This window comes from Myodes glareolus, chromosome 1 (assembly GCF_982192425.1).
Source record: "Myodes glareolus chromosome 1, mMyoGla1.1, whole genome shotgun sequence".
Taxonomy (NCBI): domain Eukaryota; kingdom Metazoa; phylum Chordata; class Mammalia; order Rodentia; family Cricetidae; genus Myodes; species Myodes glareolus.
In genome coordinates this window covers 55,970,922-55,991,207 of record NC_142026.1, presented here as the reverse complement: position 1 = coordinate 55,991,207, position 20,286 = coordinate 55,970,922, and the positions used below count along the sequence as shown (strand labels likewise).

The 20,286-nt window shown below is 53.1% G+C and overlaps 1 protein-coding gene and 2 non-coding genes across 3 annotated transcripts; all 3 read right to left on the bottom strand.

The window, feature by feature from the left end:
* Positions 1-824: 824 nt before the first annotated feature.
* Positions 825-988, bottom strand: LOC125405226 (U1 spliceosomal RNA). The gene has a single exon (XR_007233507.3). It is a non-coding gene; the product is annotated as a U1 spliceosomal RNA (small nuclear RNA).
* A 9,934-nt stretch (positions 989-10,922) lies between these two features.
* Positions 10,923-18,645, bottom strand: Lrfn3 (leucine rich repeat and fibronectin type III domain containing 3). The gene is made up of 3 exons (XM_048438510.3): positions 17,574-18,645; positions 15,045-16,475; positions 10,923-11,548 (listed from the first exon to the last, which is right to left on the bottom strand). Exons 2-3 carry the CDS (start codon positions 16,457-16,459, stop codon positions 11,083-11,085), a joined length of 1,881 nt encoding a protein of 626 aa, XP_048294467.2. The 5' UTR covers positions 16,460-16,475; positions 17,574-18,645; the 3' UTR covers positions 10,923-11,082.
* LOC125405230 (U2 spliceosomal RNA) lies at positions 12,254-12,442 on the bottom strand. The gene has a single exon (XR_007233508.2). It is a non-coding gene; the product is annotated as a U2 spliceosomal RNA (small nuclear RNA).
* Positions 18,646-20,286: the final 1,641 nt, after the last annotated feature.

Here is a 20,286-nt window from a genome sequence, read left to right as displayed (position 1 = left end):
TTTAGTATAATCTACACATAACTTTATGGTGCTTAGCATCAAAACTGACATTTCATTTTTCCAGAATTGATATTATTCATTATGATGTATCACCTTATAAGGCAAGAAGGCTTTATGTGTGTGTTGGGGGTAAGAATCAGAATCAGGGCTTGTATGCCAGGACCTTTGGATTTGCAGGATTTTGTTGTTGTTGTTGTTGTTTGCTTCAGACAAGGTCTGCAGCCCAGGTTGGTTTGGAATTCACAATGGCCCAGACTGATTTCACGCCCAGCCATCCTGCTGCCTCAGCCTTCCAAGTGCTGTAAAGGTATGAGCTTTGTGGTCAGACTCTCAAGGTACAAATTCCAGCTCTAATCATTTCCTGTTTATTTGTTTGGTTGCCCCCCTCCCATCTTGGGTGTTTCGAGACAGGATTTCTCTGCGTAGCCCTGACTGTCCTAGAATTCACTCTGTAGATCAGACGGGCCTTGAACTCACAGAGATCCGCCTGCCCCTGCTTTCTGAGTGCTGGGACAAAGGCGTGCGCCACCACTGCCCAGCTAATTGTTATTTTTTTTCAGGTTATTATTCATTACACATATGTGACATGAATACAGCGAACTGCAACTCTGAGCCACTATGTACGTGCTGGGGCAGCATGTGCTCCTAACTGCTGAGCCATCTCTCCAGCTCTGAGAGTTCAGCTGTGACTAAGACATGTTTCTTTCAAGTCTTAGTTTCCCTCCATATAAAATGGTGACTGGGGACAATTTGGGGGGAGACAGGGTAGCAGAAACTGCCATCAGAATGGAATTTTCTTTATTTTTGTTTTTGTATTTTTTTTAAAGGGGAGAGCAAAAACACAGTTCCCATTACCACACATTATGCTGTCAAGTTTCCTGAATTTGGGGAAATTGCAGTGGTCAGCATGCTCTGCTTAAAGTGAATGAGCCTTGTCCTGGGAAAAACCACCTCTGTGATCATGGTTTCTCCCCTGCCAGGTAAGTATAGAATAGGAATTCTCTTTATTTTTTTCCTTCTTTCTTTCTTTTCTTTTCTTTTTTTTTTCCGAGACAGGGTTTCTCTGTGTAGCCTTGGCCATCCTGGAACTTGGTCTGTAGACTAGGTTGGCCTCAAACTCAAATATTTGCCTGTCTCTACCTCTCAAATGCAGGGCATAAAGGCGTGCATCACCACCATTAGAGAATATGAATTTTCAATTTAAAAGCTGTATGAATTTTCACTTAAAAATGGTGATAATCCAGGCATAATGGTACATGTCTTCAGTCCAACACTGAAGAGCCAGAGGCAGGCAGACCTCTGTGGGTTCAAGGCCCATGTGGTCCGCATAGCAAATTCCAGAGCTACATAGTGAGATGCTGTATCAAAAAAATAATAGTAATAAGATCAAATATTTACTACATGTGAGGCATTGTTATTGTGGCCCGGAACTCAGTATGTAGCCCCAGCTGGTATAAACTTATAACAATCTTCCTGCCTTGGCCTCTAGTACTAGGAGACACCACACTGAGTTCTCATTTAAAAAATGTCACAAATGTGTGGTGTGTTGGTGATGTTCTCCACTTTTACAGTGGAGAAAGTGAAATGTCAGGGAAGCCAAGTGACTTATGGAGATCACATAGATTGGGTCAGGGCTCCCAGCTCCAGAGTACAGCTCAAAGCTGCTGCTGCTGCTGCTGCTGATGATGATGATGATGATGGTGATGATGATGATGATGGTGGTGGTGGTGGTGATGATGGTGATGATGGTGATGACGATGATGATGATGATGATGATGGTGGTGGTGGTGGTGGTGACGATGGTGGTGCTGATGGTGATGATGGTGGTGGTGGTGATGATGATACTTTCATCCCAGAATTTGGGAGAAAGAGGCAGGAGGATCTCTGTGAGTTTAAGGCCACATACCAAGTTCCAAGTCAGATGGTGTTAAATATTAAATTATAATGATAATGATGAGAAACACCAGACTCTCTCCAAACACACTTCTACTTTTCTCATTCTGAGATTCCTGGAGGCAGGATCGTCATTTTCAGACTGAGGCAAGAGCCAGTGGATGGTTGTTTTACTATTCTGTTCTCCAGGCTGTACCCCAATATCTGTCTCTGGGCTGTTATTAATCGTGCTACAGTTATCTGAAAATCTCCAATGTAGAAGCTTGGGCGATTCTATTCAGTACCACGGCCAGCGCCTGAGCACCGCTGAGTCTGCGCAAAGCTCCACTCTGCTTGGACCGTGGCTCCCTTCCAAGAACCCCAGTGAATTTTGGGTACAAGCTGCCACCTGCTCTGAGTGTGGCCTTGGGCAGTGATTTAACGCCTTCGACCTTCAGTAGGCTTCTCTATAAAATTGGGATAATAAAAAGACCTGCCTCCAGGGTGACGGTGAGGAGTATATTACACAATGTGCATACATTATATGTAAAAGCACTTACCATTTAACCCATAAAGCCTGGCCAATTTGTAAGTCTGAGCAGTACCAAGGCGTGCACACACGACCAACACCATCACTGTCTCCAGAGAGGTGATTCAAAGCTTGTGGACCGGCCCATTGGAGGACAACTTGTAGTAACCCATTCGCTCATATTCTGCGGGTCCTGGGGAATCGAACTCAGGTTGTCATACTTAGCAATGGGTGCTTTAACACTGAGTCATTTCACCTGTCTTAATTTTAAAATTTACTTACTTAACTTTGTGACAGTGTTTTATGCCTCCCTTGTATATCGCTACGAACTGCTTGATACTCCTGCCTCCACTTCCGGGGTGCTGGGACTGTAGGCAAGTACTGGGAATCAAATACAGGGCTTTTTACATCCTTGGCAAGACTCTGCCAAAGGAGTGAGCTACACCTCCAGTCTCTCATGTAAGGCCTTATAAATCACTGCCAGGGCTCTGCTGTTGCTGGCAGGTGGGGCGATTGCACTGGAGGATATTGAGTGGAGCAGGGACATGACTTGAATTTTAAAAAACAGTCTCGGGGGCGGCCTGATCCTCGACAGCTCTGCTCATTGCTCCAGGCCCTGGTGGCCCTTGTGAACCTTGAGCAGCAATTGTTGGTACATATGGTCACAGGCCTTGTGTTTTGCTTGCAGACAGTGATGGCCAGCCAACAGCGCCACCGAATGAGTGGCATGTCGTGGGAACTTGGTAGGTCGTCTGTGTTCTGCACCTGTTGGTCCTGGAAGGAAGGGCTGAAGATGAAGGAATACTGTCGAGCGGGCTGGTCGCCTGGGAGGCCACCCAACCTTAGAAAGCTCTGAGTGCGAGTCGCCGGGCTACATTCACGTCAGCACCAGGAGCACCCAGCAGGTGGCGCAGCGGCGCCGGGTCCAGGCAGGCGCGCCCACATGGATCCCTCACTAGCCCTCCGGCTCCGGCGCTGTCACTAACTAACATCACCATCCGGGGCCCCTTGGGCGGTGGCAACACACACACAGCCGGAAGTCGGGTTTCTCAGCGCCCCCGTTTTCCAAGAAAGCTGTGATTAAGCGGCGGCCCTAGAAACCCACAAACGCAGCTGTTGAGTCTGAGTGAACCGGGAGCGCAGAGGAGGGGACAAGAATAGCTGAGGGGATTGGGAGGCCATTGGGAGGTTTGGATCCTCATGTGGCTTTCAAGCCATGTGAACTTGAACCGTAAACGTAATTTCTGTGGGCTTCGAGTCCCTCTTCTGAATAAGCTGTTCTATACATACGTCACAGAGCTGGGGGAGATGGTTTACTTTCTTTAGGTCGTCTGCCCTATTCTGTTTTCGGAACCGGTTTGCGCTATCTACCGGCACAGTCTACCCAAACAGATCTTGTTCTAACTGGTTAGGGTTCTATCCAGAGAAATTCCACAGAGGCCAGTCCACGATCACAGAGACATGGCAGACTGTAAGGCCACCAACCACCTGCTTTCTACATCACCAAGGGGTCAGTCAGCCTGTGGGAAATCCAGAGCATCAAGGTTTGAGGGCGGGTATGAAGGCAGCTATGACTGGGTCTTCTGTGCCGCTTGCCACTCTTTCCCAAGGGCACACTCCAGGAACGGATGGGACCGCCGAACCCCGTGGGATCTAGGTAGCCTGGGACTCCTGCCTGTCAGGAGCCAGGAGAAAACTGGGTGCACATCCCCTGGCCCTCATCATCCTCCCCCGAGCCAGCATGTGTGGAGGACTGGTGGCTCCGGCCTGACCTGGCTTATCATCGTGGTGAAATTGTGGGGGCAGGGATTAGAGACAGATGGTGTAATGGAGGAGCAGGGCTTGATGCGAGGAGGTGAGTTACAGGTAGAGATGAACACAGCACACGCAGAGGAAGAATGACAGGAGAATTACAATGAGGAGGAGGAAGGTGTGCGGAAAGGAGAGAGAGGGAGTGTGGGAAGGGAGTGAGCAAGGAAGAGGACAGTGGGTGGGGAAGGCAGAGAAGGAGGGAGCCTATTTGAGCAACCTTAGGACCAGAAGAGGGCCTGTGATTATGGAGAAGTAGCCTGATTGTGCTTAGAAAACCAAAGGGGCAAGGTGTGGAAGCTGACACCCAAAGAACATTCTGGAAAGGAGGAGCAGGTCCATAGCCACCGAGGAGGAAAAAGCTTCTGGCTAGAACTTCTGGGGCCCTGGGAAGGGGTGATTTGTGAGTCTGGGTTCTGAGGAAGGGAGTGGAGACTGCTGTGGTGACTCAAGGAGGGGAAGGAGACCCGGAAGTGTAACAACCTGGCCTACAGGAGTGTGAGGGAACACAGTGATGGCTGGATGTGAAGGTCTGGGGACCGGGGGAGCTGAACTCTCCAAGGGATGACATCTGCCTCTCTCCCAGCCCCTCAGGACTCCTACGGAGTCACTGGGAGGTCTAGGAGGGTGAGGCAAGGCTGGATTTTTCCAGACAGGGAAAGGCAAGGGTTGGGGAGAATCTCAGCATCTGCTCCCCCACATCCTAATCGTCTGCACCCACACCCTCTTCTCCTCCAGAGCTTCTGTTGTCGGTGAGCATTAAAGGGAAGGGGACTAGTTTTCCTTCTATAGCTTCCGTTAGCATTCCCTTGCTGGCCATCCAAAGCAGGGAAAATGAGGGTATTTGACAGGCCTTGGCTTCCTGGGAGTGGCTAGTATTCCTTCCAAGCCAGTGGTTCTCAACCTGTGGGTGCAATCCCTCCGTGACTGACCAACCCTTTCCACAGAAGTCACATATCAGATACCCTGCATGTCGGGGATTTACATTATGATTCATAACAGTAGCAAAATTACAGTTATGAAGTAGTGATGAAAATAATCTTATAGCTGAGGGGAGGTCACCATTGCATGAGGAACTGTGTTAAATGGCTGCAGCATTAGGAAGGTTGAGAATCACAGCTCTAAGGAACATTATTTTGGAAATGGTGCTTGAGAAAGGCAGATGATATAGATGCCCTAAAGTGAAGCATTTTGTTTGCTCCTTTTGAGACAGGGTCTTGCTCCGTATCCCAGGCTGGCTTTGAACTCATGGAAGTTCAGCAACCCTCCTGTCTCAGTCTCCCAAATGCTAGGATTGTAGGCCTCTGTTGCCATACCTGGCAAAACTAAGATGTTTGGCTCTGACTCTGAACCAGAAACCTGGGGGCCAGGGAGGCTTTCATGCAGCCAACAGACAGATTTAACTTTAGAAATGTTTTGGACTTCTGGACCAGGATCCCAGAGGGAGGCTTACAGAGGATCCAGGTGGCTAAAGTCAGCATTAGACCAGAACTGAAGTTGGAGAAGGGGGGCGGGGAGGTGGATGGATACTCAGGAGTTGCCCGAACATGAACTGGGCAGAGGGGCTGGTTCGCTTAGGAGCTGAGGCAGGTTGGATGTGAGTCACTAGGGTTTATGTAGGGAAAGGGGCCCAGGAAATCATGGAAAGTCAGGACTGGAATTAGGATGCCAGACACAGGCTCAAAGGTTGGTATCTGAGAAGAACAGGAAAGAAAGGAGGGGGTCCATCCCCAGCCCTGGGGCAGAAACAGCATTTAGAGGGAAGTGGAAGTTCCCAGTTGCTGATGGACCCATGGGGCTCAGGAGAGTGCATTGTGCCCCAGGGTTCCAGGAACTTGGGGCCAGAATACATCCAGACTAAAAACCTTTGAAGTCTCATGTTCTCAAATTCTTGCCAGCTTTGCGTTCTCCACTGTCAGTGTACCCGTGCGTTCTTATGTGCTAAGATTTTCCAGTACTTAGTATGGACATTGTGTAAGCGGCCTTTCTGTGTTCCCTCCCCACGCCCACAGTGTGAACATTCGCAATTGAGAACGAAGCTCTGGGTTGATCCTGGGACCGTCCCAGGTCCTTCGGCTCATGAACGCTCTCTGGTCCCTTTACAGGCAGCAGAGTCACCCCCTTCAAAACACGTTGTTCTTGGTCACATGCCTCAATTCCCTTCCCACCGGGGTCAGACTTTCTGAGACACAGACAGAATGCCACCCCTCCTTGCTCAGCCCCCTCCTTGCAGCAGCAGGCAGTCAAGTGGCTGATAAGGTCGCCTGTTGCCCCGCCCATGCTCCCACTTGCTGCTCCAGCTACACCTTCCTCCAGCTTGTCCTTCAAGTGGATGTGCCTTGTCTTTCTTTTCTTTTCTTTTCTTTTCTTTTCTTTTCTTTTCTTCTCTCAAGACATGGTTTTTCAGTAACCCTGGCTATCCTGGAACTTGATCTGTAGACCAGCCTGGCCTCGAATTTGGAGATCCGCCTGCTTCTGCCTCCTGAGTGCTGATCAAAGACATGCACTGTGGCCACCACCATCTGGTCCCTCTTCCTTTCTTTTAGGTCTTTTTGGGAGAGCCTCTATGCCCTGGCTCTTGTCCATCCTTCAACATCTTCTTCAGGCGGTACTGGCTACACAATTTGAAGAACTGGGTGCAAAAAAGGAAACCAGTGGTGAGCTTGTTTAAAATGTATTAAGAATTTCAAGATGAGAGCTGGGGTGGCTGTTGTGCCTGTAATCCCAGCCCCTGAGGTAGCTGAGGCAGGACGATTGAGTTCAAGGTCATCCTAGGCTATGCTGACAAGACCTTGTCTTAAAAAAGAAAAAGAAAGAAAAAGAAAGGAAGGAAGGGAAGGAGAAGAGAGGGAGGAAGGAAGGAGAGAGAGAGAGAGAGAGAGAGAGAGAGAGAGAGAGAGAGAGAGAGAGAAACAGCAGGACATTAAATCATTGTAAGCATGTGGGCTTCCCCACAGGTCACAGTGCCATAGGGTCTTGTCTTCGGCACTTGAGGCTCCCATTGGTCTCTGTTAGGAGTCCCCATAGGCTCTCAAGTTCCCCAGGGACCACCATCAGGGTGTAGTGGTGCCGAAAAGTCTACCACTTGAGAGGTAGACGCAAAGAATCAGGAGTTCCACAGCACTCTGGCTTCCATGAGACCCTGCTTAGAACACAGAAAATGAAATAGGCCACCATTCTTTCTGCCTGTACCTTCTCAGCCCAGACTACCCTGGCCACCACTTGTATCTACTTGTTCTATAAGAACTGGGGCCCTGAGAGGGTAGAGACCTGGGCTATTGGTCCCCACGTTCCCAACATTCTAACCTCACCAAGGCCAAGACAATGCCAAGCACTGACGCCCCTCTAGGCATGTGAGGGCCCAGACTTTGCTAAGAAACCTCAGGAAGGACCACTGGATCCCACTACCCAGAGGAGACTTGCTCTCTTTGGGGAATTCCCCCAACCCCATCAGGTTCTCCCACCTAGGAGTCCAAGGAGAGGGCTCAACCCCAAGGAGGTAGGTCTCCTAGGGAATCATGGCTCTGTCCTAATGTGGACACACACCAGCTTCAGTCACCCCGAGATCTGTGGCTAGGCGAGGCAGCGTGCTTCTGGGAAAGTGTAAGAGATCAAGACAGCAGTCACCTGGGGACGGTGACTCAGCAGCCTGGGTTTGATCCCCAGACTGTGCTGGGCACTTGTTTTGACCAGAGGGGCGATGGGCAGCAGACGCCATGCTCCCTGACTTCAGGAAGTTGGTGGCTTCGGCTGGCAAGCCCGCATAGAATCACTTAACTTAAAGTCCTCGATGGTGGTGTCGTTTGCTTTTGCATAGGGCTGAGGGGTGGTCTGAGTGTCCTGTGAAGTTCCAGGGAGACTGCCCCAGACACTTGAAGGAGGCTAGCACGGGTATGTGCCTCCATTCTAGCCCCATTTACTGGGCCTGATTCCACCTGATCAGCCTTTTTTGACCTCTATCTACTGGCTGCCTTGCACTGGGGCTTGGTGAAGCTCCCTTCTTCCTATATTACAGACACCTGTGGGGTGGATCCTGGGACTGGAGACCTGGGTCTGTCCCCTCTTCCCCTAGTTTCTACAGTCTCCCTCTGTTCTGGGTCAGTTGCTAGTAGTCCACACTGTCTCTTCTGAGTAGGGAAGGGAGAGCCTACTGACACCTCCCATCTCGCCCCACGTTCAGCCCGGCCTAGGCCAGCCTTCTGCCAGGACTGCTGCAGCATCTTCCTCCTCAGTTAGCCTGCTCCGTTTGTCCCTCCACACCCAGGATCTCCCACGGGAGCTTCCTTGAGATCCCGGAAGACTACAGTCCTCATAGCTCAAAATCCTCCAGTGGCCAGGTGTGATGGTGCAAGCTTGTAATCCCAGCACTCAGAAGGCCGAGGCAGGAGGATCGTGGATGAGGTCAAGGAGTCTGAGCTACACAATGAGTTCAAACCTGGGCTAACATTGTGAGTCCCTGTCTCAAAGAAACAAAAGAAAACCTCCAGGGGAACTCCTCCATCCACTTAGAAGAAAATCCATCGTTTTCCCATGGACTCACCGGGGTTTTAGCTCCTGCTTCCTGCGTTAATATTATGCCTTCTCCACCCATTTTGTCTCTGGCTCCCCTGGCTCCCCTTTTCTCACAAGCATCCCTAACCTGCATGGGATGCTGTTTTGGCTTCTTGCTAGCTGTCTCCTGCTGGAGTAACCTTTGGGCCTCAGCTGGAGTCAAGCCCTAAGCTTCTCAATTCCGTCACTCCCACATGTATACCCGGCTTCACACTCAACCCTGTTTGACATTTACGTCTGTCGCAAATGGAGTCCGGGCAAGGGGAGGACTTGTACCGGAATCTATCCCACGGCCCAGCAATCAGGAAGGTTTAGGAACGGTGCATTCTGGCTCCCCCTCCAGGCGAGAATGAGTATTTCCAGCTGGCACTGAGCCAGTCCTCTCAACTGTTGGCATCCATCGCCCAACACCTATGCCCTCACTTTGGCCCATAACCTCACATGATCTTAGTCACTCAAGAGTAACAAAACGATAAAGGATTTCTGAATGTTGCAGTACTGGGGAGCCAGCTTGGGTGCCATGTTTCTGTGGCTAACAGTGGACATTGTCAAGGTCTCAAGTCCCGCCATGAAAATGGCGTCTCATCTCACCAGAACGTTCTTTGCAGCAAACCATGAGATTTCCAGCTTAGTCTCTGCCTGTCTTTGCCCTGAGCCTCACATCACCTTACCCCAGATGACTGACGGGCACCATGCCTCCTCCATGTTCCCACCTGGACCTGCCACCTGAGAAGCTACTCGCTTCGGGGATGCTATCCTTGCTATCGACCCCATTCTTGGATCTCTAATGAGGCCTGGTCTTTTCCAGGCCCCGTGTTTGACCCTATACACTTCCAGGACCACTGTGTGAGGGGGTCCGGGGCAATGACCCAGTGGGGATCCGCTCAGGAAAGACACAAGGCCAGTGTAGCGGGGTCACTCCCTGTCCACGTTCACTCCCGTCTATGTGGCACCTGCCTTGCCCACTGCCCGAGGCTGCTTTTGCTGGAACCTCTGCACCCTTTATATTAGTAAACCCAAAGGCTGTCTGGGACATACTTCACCTTTCCCTCTGCCTGAAGCTGTGCAAAGGTTTCTGTCTCTTCCTTAAATTCAGCAACCTCAATGGTTCAATCTTAGGACCCCTCCCAGTGTCTTTGGGGTGTGCAGCAGGGTCTCCTGCTGTAGCTTCAGTCGCCTTTGAACTTGTGGTCAATTCTCTTGCTTCAGTTTCCTGGGTGCAGGGATTATAGGTGTGAGCCACTATATCCGCAAAGCCCTGGTTTCTATGCCTGGCTCCACCTCTAGTCACCTCCTGTCCCCACATCTGCAGAGTCCCACACGGACTACAGAGTCCTTCTCAGCTGTGCACTGACCCCTGGTCTTCCTGGGCAGCCAAGTCTGGGGTTTCCTGCAGGAATCCTCCCCCCGCCCCACCAAGGTCCTTGAGCTCTGTAGTCCATGTAGTGTTTCCTGAATGACTCAGCCACCCGCTCCTTTCTCCCAGCCGTTCCCTGGTCCATGCTGGTCCTGACCCACTCTGACCCCTGCATTGCCTCCCCACCCGAGCCCTAGCTTCTGACCCACCTCCCTCAAGCAGCATTAGAAAGATCTTCCTAAAGTCCAAGCCTAACCGACACCCCCTGCACAGAGTCCTCCATGGATACCCATCACCATCACCGACCCCTCCCACCTCACCTCTGCCATAGCAACCCAATGCTTGTTAACACTCAACCTTTGTTTACACCAGGTCCTCCATCTGGAACCTTTCCTCCTGCTCTTCACCCAGGGATCCCCTTCAGATATGCTACTTAGATCACATCCCTCCTCTCCCAGGATGCCTTCCCGGAGCCACACTTCAGGTTGAGCCAGGCACCTCTTTCGGGTTACACGCTCACTTGGGCTTCCCTCATCCCCATCTTCTGAAGGCGTGTTTCCCACAGCTGAGGGCAGGGCAGTTTGGGTCCCTGCGCCCCCACCATAGGGCACAGCACAACAGTCCCCAGAATGTCTGTTGCCTGCGTGGATGATGAATCTAGACGACTATCCTGGCCCCCTCTGCAGAGACCCCGGCTGAACTACAGGAAGTATCTTTCCTCAGACACCGGAAGTATACCTCAGTCCCTGCCCCCATGCCCTCAGTCCCCACAGACAGAGACAAGGGCAAGGGCACAGCCCAAGCTTAGAAAAATAGGACTTTCTTGTTGTGCCCCAGTGCCCCCAATACCCTCCCCATCAGTTTTAAAAACGGTGAAGAATTTGGTGAGTCTGAGGCCAGGTCCCGAGAGGTGTCTGGATCCTGCTGTCCCGGGGCCAGAGGAGCCACAGTGGTGGGCCCCTGGCTAGGGTCCCGCAGGTTCGTGGCTGGGCCCCCAGGGCTCACAGTCCAGTTGGACCACAGTATGGGCCCTGGGTGCAGCAGGCTCAGGGGCAGGTGCACTGGGCACTGGGCCGAGGGCTCCGTTGGTCTGGGAGCAAACACTGCTGACAGGTGCTGTGGCCTTGGCCTTGCCGGGCGGCTGGCCACCGTGCACCTTGTAGCGTAGAAGCAACACGAAGATGAAGACCAGAACTGACGCCACAATGACGCCTCCCAGTGCGATAATCATGGTGCCGCCCAGGAAGGGTGCGTGGGGTGCAGCGCACGGTCGTAGTGCCGGCTCTGTGGAGAACCGAGCGCAGCCCACTGGCCGTGTGGCGGTCAACCCGGTGGCACTGTCCTCATAAACGGCAAGCACACACAGATCATAGGTGCGGCCTGATGCCAGGTCGGTCAACAGAAACGAGCGACTGTCCGCCGGGATCATCCTGCAAGAGGGCAACAGGTGGTGTCAGGACGTGGTTGCCCAGTACCCATGCCCCCCCCCCGCTCCCCACCCCCACCCTCCCCCTGCCTCCTCCACCTAAGTTCCCCGTGGTCCTGCTGCCTCATTTCCCCCTAGTTCCCTCTAGCCAGCACCCTGGTTTCTTCTGCTCAGCTGACACCTAACATACCCGTCTAATGGGCTAGCCAATTCATTGGAACTCTTCCCTCAGCACCCAAGTTACCTATTTTGCTCACCTGTGGATCTCACACCATATTTCTATGCCGCCTGAGATCTTCCATTCCTCTCTCGGAGATTCTCCCCCTAACTGTTCTTTTTCAGGAGCCCCTACCATTTCTCAAGCCCTCAGCCCTGTTAGCACCCAGTCTCCCAGGCCTCATCTGCCAAGCCCTCAGTCTCACAAGCAAAGTTCTCTCCCATCCACCGCCAGACACCTCTCTGGTTCACTGCCCCCCCCCCAACCCTGTCTAATTTCTACCCCCTCCCAGAATCTTGCTATGTAGCCAAGGCTGGCTCATATCTTGTGAAAGTTCTGCCTCAGCCTCCAGAGTGCTGGAAATAGAACCATTTGAAAGCTACACCTGACCAATACCCCCTCTTTTTACTAGCCTCCCAGACATCTTTCCTTCAGATTCTCTTCCGATTTCTTTCTGGCCCCTGTTTGACTTTTGTTTGTTTTAGACCCTCGAGGTGGTGCGCCATCCCTGGAGTGTGGGAAGACCATGTCAGTGTGTGGAGTGGACACAGTAAGCTGCTACTCCATCTCCTGGCTCCAAAACCCATTTAACAAATTGTCCTCACATAGAGGACGTATTAGATATTAGCTCGGTAAGAGCAGACACTACATTTGATCTTATTCAAAAGGCTTAGAAGCAATTGCTTGTTTGTTTCAAGACAGGGTCTCACGTAGCTTAGCTGAGGCTTGCCATGTAGCCAAGGCTAGCCCTGAACTAGTGCTCCTCCCTCCAATGCTGAGTGCTGGAGTGACAGACATGCGCCCCACACCTGGCTGCCTGACTTCTTTCCGGCTATTAATTCCCCTTGTCCAGCTGCTTTAAGTCTCCCAAGCGTGTAGCTGAGCCCCTATCCTAACTACTTGATTCCCCTGCACCCCTGTTGCCTCGTTTCCTTCTAGCTTGCCAATGAATTTCCCCCAGTCCCATTGCCTTCTTATGACTACCATCATCTCTACAGTGTTTTCCAGGGAGCCCCCGAGAGAGTCGCCATCCCAGATTCCGTTTTCTGCCAATCGCTTTATTTCTTTCTAGGTCCATCTCTTCATTCTCTTTTATCTTGGTTTCCTGGTTTCTATTTAGCCTTACCTTTGTGTATGTGGCACCTGTCTGAGCATGTGTGCGTATGCACGCATGCCTGTGTGCATGTCTCTGTGTGTACGCATGCATGTCTATGCACATGCGTGTATGCAAGGCTCTCTGTGTGTGTGTGCATGCATGTCTGTGTGCATATGCATGTCTGAGTGTGTGTATGTATGCACGTCTGTATGCATGTGTATATGAATGTCCCTGTGTGTATGTGTGCGCATGTGCATGTGTGAGTGTGGTGTGAGTGCCGAGTCAAGCTTTAGCTATGTAGCTCCCAGGCTGACCAGAACTCTCAGTGCCCTTGCCTCAGCCCCTCTGAGGCTGAAATTAAGGTGTGAACCACCAGGTCTGCTCTCACTTCTTCTGTCCTTCCCACCCAATTCTACTGTGACCATGACCTGTGGCAGGGTGGCTCTCTCTAGACTGACCCACTGACCATGACCTGTGGCAGGGTGGCTCTCTCTAGACTGACCCACTGCTCACCAGGCAAGGTGGCTGACCCTCCATATAATCTCCTGAATATTGCCTCGAAAAAAGAGTGGAGAAGCCATGTGTGTGGCCATCAGTCAGTTGGGGAAATGAAGGCAGGAGGGCTGAGTGTAATGCCATCCTTGGCTTACATGACCAGTGCCAGGGCTACATGAGAGAGAGAGAGAGAGAGAGAGAGAGAGAGAGAGAGAGAGAGAGAGAGGACATAGGGAGGGAGGGGGAGAGGAAGATTGAGACAGAAAGAGAGTGAGTGGGAAGTAGGATTGAGAAGATGAGATCCTGAAGAATGGCCAGGAGAGGGGAGGGATCCAGGCAATGGGTTTACAAGATGCTAACCAGTCCTGGGAAGGGCCAGTTCTTACAGTCAGTTTGGGGCTGTCTGTACTCTTGACCCAGAGTCCATCAAGGACAGAGAGGCATCCACAGCTGCCCACACACGGTCAGTCTCTGGTGAGGACTGTCAGCCACCACCACTGCCATCCACTTGTGGTCACAGCAGATGGACCAAGTGCTATTGGCTTGGGGACAGACGCTACAGCGACTGGCCTTTGGGAGTGTGTAAACTTCAGGCTTTGTGTTTGCAGTTACGGAACACAGACAGAAGCCCTCATATAGCAAGGCTTTTGCTTGTTTGGTTTTTAAGGCAAGGTCTCACCCTTGAACATGCTATCCTCCTGCCTCAATCTCTTGAGAGCTGGGAAGACAGACGGGCATGCACTGACACATCTGACCTAGCTTAGATTTGATTTAGCAAACCAAAAATTAGGATGTTACTGTTACAAGAACTTTGACACACAGGGCTCTCATACTTCATGCACCCAAGGCCTTGTCTCTATTTAACCTCCTACCCCCAATTTTCCACTTAACCTCTGCTCTCATTTCCTCTGGTTACCCCACTTTGCTTTTTCAGCCATCTGCGCATTTCTGCCATTCTCGCCTCTGGCTCCAGCCCCTCCTCTCTCGTCTCCTCTCCTCCTCTCGCCCACCCCTCTCCCACCCCTCTCCCACCCCTCTCTGGGATGCTGTTTGCTAGGCATCCCTGGCCAGCCTCAAGCTCACTATGTTGACCAGACTGGCTTTGGATTTGTCACAATCCCGCCTCAAACTCTCGCTGATCACATTTCCCCTGTGGTAGCCTCCCTTGAAAAACCAAACTTCCTGCTAAAATTTGTTTTTAGCCTCCCATTCCTCCCACAACCTCATTAACTTTTTCTTTTTTCAGTGCTGGGCCAAGACCTCAGGGCCGCATGCAAGCGCTCTATCTGAGCTACGCTCGAACCCCCATCAGCCGTTAACGTTTCATTCTTCAGGCCGGATTTTTTTTTCCCTCGCTGCCTGATTTTGTTGTTTTTGCTTTTTATTTTGTTTTCACTGCCTTCTTTCTTTCTACCTCTGCAGTCCTATTTTTTTTTTTAATTATTGACATTGATTGAGAGTGTCAGCCTGCTGTCTGGTCAATTCTGTCTCGCTTCCCTTCACCACATCTGTCCTATTTCTCTTGCCCTTTCTGCCCGGCTCTGGTTATCGCTTCTGCCTGATTTTGCTTGTCTTCACTTTCTGATTTCCTTTGCATCCTGCCGCATTGTTTCTCTAGTGGTTCACTACGGGTGTTCTTGGGTGGACCCACAACACACGACCCCCCTCACCCCCACTGCCAGGCCCCTGCACCTGTAGACAAGGATGTCGTCTGCCGAGCTGTTGTATTGGATCTGGTACATGCGGATGCCTGGGACGGGCCTCTGGTCTGGCCACTGGACAAGAGCAGCCGTGGCCCCGTGCTCAGTCACTTGGACGCCACGTTCGGTAGGGGCCACGGTGTCCGCCACTTTGGCGGAAGCTGAGGCAGCAGAGGGCGGGGTGAGGGCATCAGGATCCCCGTCCCGCGGGGGGTCACAGCTGGTGCTATTGGCTAGCTGAGGAGGTGGAGGGGGGCCCACGGTCAGCTCAACAGCAGCAGTGGCCTCACCAGCGGCATTGGCTGCAATGCAAGTGAAGATGCCACCGTCTCCCGGCTCAGTGACCAGTAACTCCAGAGTCCCATTAGGGAAGGCACGAGCACGGCTGGAGTTGCCCAGCAGTCGACCCTGGGGTGACACCCAACGCACTCGTGGCTCCGGGTCCCCTACCGCCCGACATCGCAGGGCAGCTGGCCGACCAGCAGGCACTGCCAGGGGCGGCGAGCGGTGGGTCACCACTGGCGGCTCACACACAAACTCCTCCTCACCCACAGCCCAGAAGTAGCGGCCCCCTAGAGCAGGAGGCGAGGCGCACGCCTCAAGGTCATCCTCCCGAGCCAGGCGTCGCAGCCACACCAGCTCGCAGTTGCAATGGAGGGGGTTTCCCCCAAAGGCCAGCACCAGGGCAGAGGCTGGTGAGCCTCGGGGCCGGGCAAGCAGTGGCAAACGGGAGAAGAGCGGGTCAGGTGGGATGGTAGTCAGGCGATTGGAGGTCATGTCCAGCCGTGCCAGCTTGTGTAGGCGGGAAAAGGCTCCAGCAGGCACTGAAGCCAGCAGGTTGTGGTCAAGGCCCAACGTGTTCACGTTGCCCAGGCGACCCAAAGCCTCCCAGGGCAGCTGCTCAAGGTTATTATAAGAGAGGTCAAGGTCCTCCAGGGTCTCGGCACAGTCGTCCAGGGCGCCAGCTGCCAGGGCCGCCAACTGGTTGTTGCTCAAGATGAGGTGGCGCAAGTTGACCAGGCCACGCAGCTGACCCTCGCCCAGCGAGGTCAGTCTATTGCCATCTAGGTGCAGGGCACGCAGGGCACGCAGGTCGGCGAAGGCACCAGCCGCCACGTGGCGGATGGTGTTTCTAGACAGGCTCAGATGCAGCAGGCCTGTCATGTTGGCCAGGTCACGGCGACGCACGGCCGCGATGAAGTTGTCTGCCAGGCGCAGCTCTGCCGCACGGCGATCCAGTGAGGGTGGCACAAACAGGAGGCCCGCCCCTGGGCACAACACACTTAGGGGCAGCGACTGGGTCTGGCAGCGGCAGCGACGGGGACAAGGGCTGGATGTGGCCGGCTGGGGTGGAGATGAGGCAGGGGCCAGCGGTAGCAGGCAGAGGAGCAGTGGGAGGACGGCCATCGCGGGTAGGGGTGACCTGTGGAAAAGAAGGGAGGTATTAGGACTGGCTGGGGCTGGAGGGGGAACTGTAGAGGGGGTGGGGTGCTCTAAAACCAGGAGAGATGGTCCTAACATGAGAGGTAAAGACATCAGAGAAAGGATGGGTCAGAGATGTGTCACGAAGGCACAGAGTCAAACATGAGCAACGATGGTCAGGAAGCTGGTTAGAGATGGGCACAGGTGGGCAGAGAATAGAACAGTTGGGCAAGGTGGAGAGAAGGTAAGCCACAGAGAAGAGGTGGGCGGGTGGCAAGGCTCATCGGAAGAGGTGTGACCAAAGAGGAGAGGTGAGCAAGTGGGGAAGCAGATCAGAGGCGGTCCATCTAGGGCTGGACAAAGAGAGAAAGGATGGTTTTGACCTGGTCAAAAGCCAGTAAGATAACCAGAGAGAAGAGAAAGGGCAGATACAGCCGAATCAGTAGGGAAGCAGGATAACTGGTCAGAGAAATGCATACGGAGAGAGGTCGTGAAAGGGAAGAAAGACAGCCAAGGTACAAATGGTCAGAGATGGCCAGATGTGGGTGGACCGGGAGTTGGGTCCAGGTAGGGGGAAGAGGAGAGAGAAGGTGGAAGAGGGACAGACGAAGCTGGCAGAGAGAAGGAAGGGTAGCCGGGAGAAGACTCAGATATGGTTAGTGATGGCCACAGACCCAGCCTAAGAGCCATAGTGGGCAAAGGGTGAGAAAGCTAGGGGACCAGAGAGACAAACGGTGACAGAAGTGTCAATGAGAAGCTGTGGACAGGTGTGTCAAAGCTGAGCAGAGAGGTGAAGAAGGGGGACCAGAAAGGGCAGGTGTGGGCCAGAGGACGCTAGATGGTCAGCTGTTGAGAAGCTAGAGGGTGGTGATATCAGAGATCTGGAATGTCATCGGCTGAACCAAGGAGGTCAGAGAGGGGCAGAGCTGGCCATGTGTCCAGAGTGTTGGAGACACACTCATGGGACAGACTTTTCCCAAGGAAAACCCCTAAAAATGCCACAAGGCACCCAGACCTCACCTACTTCCACCTGTAGCCCAAGCAACTCCACCCCCACCCCATGTCCCTTCCCACCCTGGATGCCCCTCAAAGGCCTTACCTGAGCTGGAAGCCACCCCAGGGAGCAGAGTCCTCAGGCTCCAAGGGGGTGAGAGGTCAGAACTCGGAAGGGGGCATCTGACTAAGCCTCTCTCCCCAGGGCCTCTGTGGAGAAACCGAAGCGTCTCAGCTCAAATCCGTGGTTATGGAGTCTCCAAACTTGATGCTAGGGGTCCCATGCCATTAAAATTGGGCCCCAGCGGTTGTTTAGGACTGGGCACTCTCAGTGCCAGGCTTGAGATGCCGACCAGCCAGATGGGGAAGTTTAGGGTCCAAGTCCCAAGTCCAGTCTGGAATCCGATATTGGGATCCTATTCGGATACTAGGGTGCTGAGTCAAGATTTGGAGGTCTCTAGCCCCAGATTTCAGCACTCAGGTCTGCAGCAAGGACTTCAGCCCCCTCGGAATTCCATGGTTTAGATCTTGGAATTGAAGGCCTAAATCCCAGGGTTTAGTTCCTAAAATAGTGGGGTCCCAGGTATAGATTTGAGAATTCGCTCCCAGATGTCAGAGTTCAGCTCCAAATTTGGGGGCTTAGATGCCAAATCTTGGGGTCCCAGCTCCAAATCTTGGGATCCATGTTCCAAAACCATGGGGTTCAGTTTCCAAATCTTGGGGTCCCAGGGACAGATGTCAGGATTCCAGCCCCAGATATTGAGGTTCAAGGTCCAGATCTTAAGGTTCCATGGCAGGATCTCAGGGTGCTGATCCCAAATCAGGGTCCCACGCTTGGGGGTTTCAGAATCTCTGGATCCGATCGCCGGCTGCAAGCGCCCCCGATGTCGGGGTGCCGGCCCAGGGTCTGGGACAGCAACGGCGCGGCTGGATTCGTGGCCTGCGGAGGGAACTGACCCAGAAAAAAAGGGGTCTGCTGCGGAGGGTAGGGGGGCAGCCGGGCAGCTCTAGGGCTGGGGTGGGGCGAGGCCTGGGCGCGGACAGACGGACAGACAGACAGGGCCACGCGGGGACCCGGGCACCGCAACGCAGACGGGGGCGCAGGGGGGAGGGGCCGCGCTCAGAGACCCCTCCCCCGCCGGGGCCGGGGCGGGGGCCGGGCGGGGGCCGGGCAGGCGGGCCGGGTCCGGGTGCTCCCGCGGCCTCCTCGCCGGGAACCCAGGGCCGTGCGCGTGCCCGCACTTAAAGGCGCAGGCCCCGTGCGCGCCCGCGCTTAAAGGCGTAGGCAGCCCCCCTCCTCCCTCCTCTCAGAGGCGCGCCCCTAGCACCACCTACCATGGAGTCGCCCAGGAGCTGCTGGGAATAAGAATATCCCTGAAAAAAGACAGACAGAGACACTGAGGCAAAGAGATGAGCTAGAACAGCTAGGGAGAGACTTAAAAAATATGGATAGGCTTAGAGTGAGAGCCTAGAGTAGAATGGGAATATACTAAAGGAGAGAGGTGGATAGAGAGTGACAGGGAGAGACTCAGAAACAGACACAAGAGGCAAGGACAAGTCAGAGACATGCTATCTGTCTGTCTGTCTGTCTATCTAATCTAATCTCTTTTATCCCCCCCCATATGCAGCACCCTAGCAACTCAGTGTCCAGTACCCGTTCATATCCTTGTACTTAGCCCTCGTTCTTAGATGCCCACACATCTGCCTCCTGGCCCTCTAGTTCAGCACCACCTTCCCAGGAAGCCACCTTCTTATCCAGGTTCTGTCTAGGAACAGGTTTGTTCTTTTAGGCAAGAGGGGTTCATTTCACTGGTTGGAAGTAAGGAAGCTGGCACTAAGAACCTTGTCAACTCCTGGCACTAGGGAGAGAGTTGACTGGAGATCCTGTAAAGGGTCACAGTCAGGAGGCTTGACAGGTGGACACAAAGAAACATGTCTGCCGTCTTCTGCCACAGAAGACCCTGGCAGATCTGTGCCAATGCAAAACTCAAGGGGCAAGGTGCTGGGGGGACAGGGGAAGCAGAGGTGGGTGGTCCCATACTCTTCTGGCAGATGGTGTTTAAGGAGGAGGGTTGTGGGTGATGGCCCACGAGCCTGGTCTGGGAACTTGGTGTAAGCATGCAGGGAGCATGGTCTCCCAGAAGCCTTGTTGCAAAGGAGACACACACAACCAGGGTGACCTGAGGTGGGTGTGGACCTAAGAAGCCATCTGAGCAGAGTGACCTTGGAGGTGGCAAGTGGATGTCCATCCATGCTGGCGTTTCCCAACTCCACTGAAGGTTTCAGAATACACTTTTGGCTCCTTCCACTGGTGTCTATTGAAAAATTGCAGCTAAAATTAACTCAGCCCTGGGGCCCGCCATTCCAGATCATTAGCAAAGTTCATCAGTGCTCCTGGCCCAACACAGTAGGTAGTGGACACTGGACAGCCCAGGAAAGAGCCGAGCTTCAGAGACACTGCTGAGATACTGGGATTGGTGAAGACACGGAGGCCATCCTGAGAGTAGGCAAATTCAGTGGTACTGGTAGATTTGGGGGGTGCTGATGGGAAACGGAGGCAGGACAAAGAGTTCAGTAGGAAAGAGAAACAGCACAGAAGAGCTTTGGTAGGCACGAGGTTACCTCCCTGGCCAGCTGTTGTAGAACTTTACAGAACCCCCAGAACACGTCAGGATTGCAAAGCTGGTGCCACTGATCTGGGGACCACATTTGAAGGCTCGCAGGAATAAGCCAGGGACACAGGCAATGTGCACAGAACTGTCCCACCACAGCATTGCCAAAGCCTGGTGGGTGAAGGGGATGCGGCTGCCCACATCTGC